Raw genomic sequence first — 6545 nt, forward strand, 5'->3', positions numbered from 1 at the left:
AAATGAGGCCGTTCTTCTGCGCAAAAGCTTTCTCACATTCACTGCATCCATAGGGTTTCTCTCCTGTGTGAGTTCGCAGATGTAAAAGGAGACCCTTCTTCTGTGCAAAAGCTTTCCCACACTCATTGCATCCATAGGGTTTCTCTCCTGTGTGAATTCTCTGGTGCACAAGGAGTTGTGACATGTAGTTAAAGGATCTCTGACATTCACTACATTTGTAAAATCTCATTGCTATATGAGTTATATTCAGGCATGACTTCTTACTGACAGCTTCTCCACAATCATAACCATAGCAATTAATTCCAGACTGAGTGTTTTTGTGCATAGCATGGAGAAATAATTTCTCAAGCAGATTTAACTTTTCAGCTTTCTTATTTACATAATTTCTGTTCTGGAAAAGTATATCTAAATTATGTTTCAAAGTTTTTCCATTTAAATCGAAATGATTAAAGTCTTTACTCAGGTGAAATACTTTCCCAAATGCATCGTATCCACAGAGGATCCCATGCCTCTCCACGGGATCAGGCTTGTCAGAGTTTTGCTGGTGCCAGTGTACATCATCAACTTGCCAGGTGTCTTCTAGGACGGAGACCAATGAATCTTTATATGATTAGGTACTGGAAGGTGTAGACTCTCATAACAACGATCAAAGAAAGAAATGATATTCTGGATATAGGATACAAGTTAGAGGCATCTAGTAGAAGGAAAAGAGAAAATAGAAGGAAAGCAGAGGAACACAAAAGTCATACAAAACATAGGAAAGGGGGAAAAAAATCCATGTGTATTTGGAAGCATAATTCTGACCACAGGTGAGGTGTGGAGTAGGAGGAAGGCAACATAAGCAGTGTTGGTGAGGACGAGTACAGATGCTAGAAAGAATAACCAAGAAAGTAAGGTCCTAATTCAGATTCCAGAGATCTGATACAGAGTGAATAGACATAAGGGGCCAATCTCCTTCTAAATGTCAAGCAGAGAGTCCTAATATGAGCAAGGTGATGAGTGGAAGAATCTTTAATGACATCTAGGAAGCTGTCAACTGTTTTGTGTCATATTTAAGAGTTCAGGAGTTTTAGAGTAGAGATCTCAAAAGAACCTATCTAAGATTCTATCTCCTTACACTTTCATTCATCTACCTGTTTTATATTCACTCACCTAGACTGCCCTTACTGCAGATTTCTCCCTCTACAATCTGTGACACTTCTTGCTCCATGTGGAAGACTGCTTGTAGCCTAGAAGCTTAATAATCTGTATGTAGATCAACATGGGCCCAAAAGCTTGGTCTTCAGAACCTCTGAACCTCTCTCCTGGTTCATACAGACACAAAGATTCTACCATCTATAAATCCTAAGTTTAAAGACATTAAAAACTTCAGAGGACCCATAAATTCTAGGAATTAAGGAAAAAAAGCAATAGGCTGAGAGTTCATCAAGAGATATATAAGAAACATGTCCTTACCGACTGACACAAGGTTGCTATAATTTTCCAACATTACATTCCAGTATAAGCTCTTCTGAGCAGCATCCAGTAGCTGCCATTCCCCCGAAGTGAAGTCCACAAACACATCCTTAAATGCAAATGTTACCTGTAACAGCATAGTCTTATTTCAGGTGATTTCATTCAATGATATGGAAAAAATGCTTATGAATTTATTATGATCATGTTCACAATATATTATATATCCAAAAGGTTTAGTAAATCTAGGTTTATCTTACATCTTATAGAAGAAACTTATGGCTCATTAAAAATATCATGCCATTGGCATTGGCATAAAGACAGATACATAAATCAATGGAACACAATAGAGAGCCCAGAAATAAATTCATGCCTATATGGTCATTTAACCTATGACAAAAAGAAGTAAGAATTTATATTGGGGTAAAGACAATCTATTCAATAAATGGTGCTGGGAAAATTGAACAAATACATACCAAAATAAAAGAGAGAGAGAGAGAGAGAGAGAGAGACAGAGAGAGAGACAGAGAAAGGAAGAGGACCACCTTCTTAAGCCATATATAAGAATAAACTTGGGCTGGCTGAGTGGCTCAGTTGGTTAAGAGCTCGCTTAAGAGTTTGAGCTCTGAGAAACAGAGGTTTGAGTCCTGGCCCGAGCTGAGCTGCCTCTGAGCTGCCAACAAGTGGCAGGATGGCTTAGCTAAAAAAAAAAAAAAAGAATAAACTCAATATGGATTAAAGACTTAAGCGTAAGACCTGAAACCATTGAAACTCCTAGAAAAAAATATAGGAAGGAAACTCTCAGACATTATCCTTAGTAATATTTTTATTGATTGATATATCTCCTCGGACAAGGGAAACTAAAGACAAAAAAAACAAATGGGACTATATCAAAATGAAGTTTTTTCACAACAAAGGAAACCATCAAACAAACAAAAAGACACTACTGAATGGGAGAAGATATTTGCCACTGATACATCTGATAAGGGGTTAATATCCAAAATTTATAAAGAACTCATACAGCTCAACACCACAAAACCCAAACAATTCAATTAAAAAATGAGCAGAGGACCTGAATAGACGTTTCTCCAAAGAGGACATACAGTGGCCAATAGACATATGAAAAGATGCTCAACATCACTGATCATCAGAAAAATGCAAATAAAAACTACAATGAGATATCACCTCACTCCTGTCAGAAATGGCCATCATCAATAAATCAACAACCAACAAGTGCTGGTGAGGATGTGGAGAAAAGGGAAACTTTGTGCACTGTTGGTGGGATAGCAAATTGGTGCTGCCACCATGGATAACAGTATGGAAGTTCCTTAAAAAATGAAAAATAGCACTACCTTATGACCCAATAATTCCACTTCTGGGTATTTATCCAAAGAAATCCAAAACACTAATTTGATTGGGTTTGTGTGTGTGTGTGTGTGTGTGTGTGTGTGTGTGTGTGTGTGTTTTAGCTGAGCCATCCCGCCACCTGTTGGCAGCTCAGCGGCTACTCAGCTCGGGCCGGGACTCGAACCGCTGTTGCTCAGAGCTCAAACTCTTGAGCGAGCTCTTAACCAACTGAGCCACTCAGCCGGCCCTAAAACACTAATTTGAAAAAAACATATGCACCCCTTATGTTTACTGCAGCACTATTCACAATGGCCAAGAAAGAGAAAAAACCAAAATGCCCATCAACAGATGAATGAATAAAGAAATTGTGGAGCTTGCTTCATCAGCACATATACTAAAATTGGAACTATACAGAGACGATTACCATGGCCCCTGTGCAAGGATGACATGCAAATTCGTGAAGCATTCCATATATTTTTACCAATGTGCTATATACCACACCTGAAGCTGAAGTAGAATAATACTGAATGTCAACTATAATTAAATATACATGTATACCAGGGGTGCCAAAAAAACGTATACAGGTGGACACTTTGGTCAACGTTGCTCAAGCAGTAGTTCGCCATAATCAGAAGTCCCTGGGCACTGATGATAACCACTTTGAGCACCTCTTGTAATTCCAGAAGTCAAACGTGACTTGTATTCATCTTTTGTTGCCAGTATATATTGAGCATTACAATTTTAATATAGTTTTCCTTTCTTAAAATATGTCTACATTTTTTGGCACCCTCTGTATATATAGTCATGGGATGTGGAATATAGCATAGGGGAGATAATCAACAGTATTGTAACAACTATATACAATGTCAGAAGGGTAGTAGATTGGGTGGGATTATCACTTTGTTAGGGGTGTAAATGTCTAACTATTACGTTGCTTTGTACACCTGAAACTAATTTAAAAAAAAATTGTCATTTATACAATGGAGTATTACTCTGCCATAAAAAAGAATGAAATCTTACCATTTGCAACAACACGGGTGGACCTAGAAAATATTATGCTAAATGAAATAAGACTGAGAAAGACAAATACCATATAATCATTTATATGTGGAATCTAAAGAACAGAATAAACAAACAAACAGAACAAATAGGTTCATAGAGAAAAAAACTGATGGTTACTAGATGGGAGAGGGTTGGGAGGATGAGTATGAAAAGATTAGGAAGTATAAATTGGTAGTCACAAAATAGTCACGGGGATATAAAGTACAGCACAGGGAATATAGTTAATGGTGTTGTAACAGCTATGTACCATGTCAGAAGGAAGGTAGACAAATTGGGGTTATCCCTTTGTGAGGGGTGTAAATGTCTAATTATTACATTGTTTTGTGCACCTGAAACAAACAAAATTAACGTTCTCTAAATAAAACAGAACAAAAAAAAAATCATGACATTTAAAAATCAACCAATGTAACTCAACATACTGACAGAATAAAAGATAAAAAATTAGGGGCCGGCTGAGTGGCTCAGATGGTTAAGAGCATGAGCTCTGAGCAACAGGGTTGCCGACTCGATTCCCACATGAGCCAGTGACGCTGCGCCCAAGCTAAGCTGCAGCTGAGCTGCCAACAGGTGGCAGGATGGCTTAGCTGGTGAGAACACGTGCTCCAACAACAAGGTTGCCAGTTCAACTCCCGCACAGGATGGTGGGCTATGCCCACCTGCAGCTAAGATTGAACATGGCACCTTGAGCTGAGTGGCCGCGAGCTGCTGATGGGCAGCTGGATGGCGACTGGACTTGGAACTGAGCTAGCTGCGCCCTCCACAACTAAGACTGAAGGACAACTTGGCTGTTCCCCTTCCTTCCCCAATAAAATCTTAGAAGCATGTAATACAGATGTGTATGCATATGTCAAAACTGTTGAATGGTACATAAATATTTGTACATTTAGTTATATATAAATTGTATACTAAAATAAATAAAAAGTACTATAATATAAGCAAATATTAAACCCTAGTTAACAATATATATGCTGGAGTATATAGGGGGCTATGTACTAATGTTTGCAACTTACTTTGAAATGCATCAAAAAGTAAGAGAAAGAAAAACAGAAAGGACCCAAAGCAACACTGCAGCCTGGAAAAGTGCCTATGAGAAGCGTTAGCAAGAATAGTGAGGAGCTGCTACAGTGGTCCAAGTGACAGATAATGATGGTTTTGACGAAAGCAGTGCAGTAGCAAAGAAAAGTGACAGATTTGAGGTCTACTTTGGAAACAGAACCAACAGGATTTGTCCTGTTGGGATGCATAAAGTGTGAAAAGTGAAATATGCCCAGTAGTTTCTATACTGTCCACGGCTACTTTTGTGCTAGTGGCAGAGCTGAATAGTTGCAACAGAGACTGTCTGGCCCACAGAGGCTAAAATACTTACTATCTCGCCCTTTACAGAAGTTTGCTGACCTCTCATCGGAGAGGCTAGGAAAAGCTATTAACTGAACCAGTAAAACTGTGGAACAGATTTGAGGTGAGATCAGGAGCTTGGTTTGGGAAATGGTTAGTTGGATACACGTGTAGAGGTGTACCTTTGTCAAGCCAAGGAGGCAAAGAGATACAGGAGCTAGTGCTGAAGGGAGATTCCAGGCTAGAGATATAATGAGGAGGTCATCAGCATCTGAGTGTTTAAGCCTGTGACACTAGATGAGAGCACTAAGGAAGTGAGGACAAAAAGGATGTGAGGAATGAGCCCTGAGTCACTCTGAGAATTAAGATAACAGGATGAGAGGGCCGGCTGAGTGACTCAGTTGGTTAAGAGTTTGCTTAAGATTATGTGTATGACAAGTATGTTCTGATTTCACCCACCAAAGACCTTTGTTGAAGCAAAAATAAAATATCTGGTAAATGTAAAAAAAAAAAAAGTTTGCTTAAGAGCACAAGCTCTGAGCAACAGGGCCGCGGGTTCGATTCCCACATGGACCAGTGACACTGTGCCTGAGCTGAGCTGCCACTGAGCTGCCAACAGATGGCAGGATGACTCAGCTGGTGAGAGCACGTGCTCCTAACAACAAGACTGTCTTGTCTGTTAGATAGTGGGCTATGCCCGCCTGCAACTAAGACTGAACTTGGCACCTTGAACTGAGCTGCCACCCGGATGGCTCAATAGATTCAGTGTGTGCTCTTAACAAAAAGGCTGCCGGGTTCGACTCCCACATGGGATGGTGGCTACGCTCACCCGCAATTAAGACTGAACTCAGAACCTTGAGCTTAGAGGCCATGAGCTGCCGATGGGCAGCCAGATGGCGACTGACGCCCTCCACAACTACGACTGAAGAACAACTTGGCTGTTCCCCTCCCCCAATTCACAATTTTAAAAAAAACATTACAGGATGAGAGATAAGACAAAGCTTACAAAAAGAAACTGAACCCTAGAAAAAGTGGCCAATAAGGCAGAAATCAGGAGAGCCTGGCATTCTAAACACCAAATTACAACAGTATATCAAAAGAAAAGGAAGTATCAGCTACGCGAGATGCTGCTGAAAGATCAAATAAAAACTCATCGTGAAATTTAACAACACGGAATCGTTGGTGATCCTCAGAAAAAGCACTTTCGGTGGAAGGGTGGGAGCAAAAGCAACTAGAGTGGGTTCAAGAAAGAAAGAGAGGGGCCGGCCGAGTGGCGCGATGGTTAAGAACTGGCTTGGGACGCCAGAGGGCCCCGGTTCGGATCCCACATATGAGGGCCAGTGACACTG

General features: G+C 40.2%; 2 protein-coding genes across 2 annotated transcripts in view; both read right to left on the reverse strand.

Moving 5' to 3' along the window:
• Positions 1–6545, reverse strand: part of LOC109377411 (zinc finger protein 605-like) — an 84497-nt gene that overhangs the window by 3028 nt on the left and 74924 nt on the right. The window contains 1 exon segment of the mRNA XM_019633740.1: positions 1–224. This exon segment is cut by the window's left edge and continues 1 nt beyond it. Within this exon segment, the coding sequence (XP_019489285.1) occupies positions 1–224 (224 nt within the window).
• LOC109377410 (KRAB domain-containing protein 4-like) overlaps positions 215–6545 on the reverse strand; it is a 14547-nt gene continuing 8216 nt past the window's right edge. The window contains exons 2-3 of the mRNA XM_019633739.1: positions 1456–1582; positions 215–694 (exon numbers count right to left, since the gene is read on the reverse strand). Coding sequence (XP_019489284.1) covers positions 603–694; positions 1456–1582 — 219 coding nt within the window. The 3' untranslated portion in view covers positions 215–602. The remainder of the gene's footprint in view (positions 695–1455; positions 1583–6545) is intronic.

This window comes from Hipposideros armiger, unplaced genomic scaffold (genome assembly GCF_001890085.2).
Source record: "Hipposideros armiger isolate ML-2016 unplaced genomic scaffold, ASM189008v1 scaffold_1393, whole genome shotgun sequence".
Taxonomy (NCBI): Eukaryota; Metazoa; Chordata; class Mammalia; order Chiroptera; family Hipposideridae; genus Hipposideros; species Hipposideros armiger.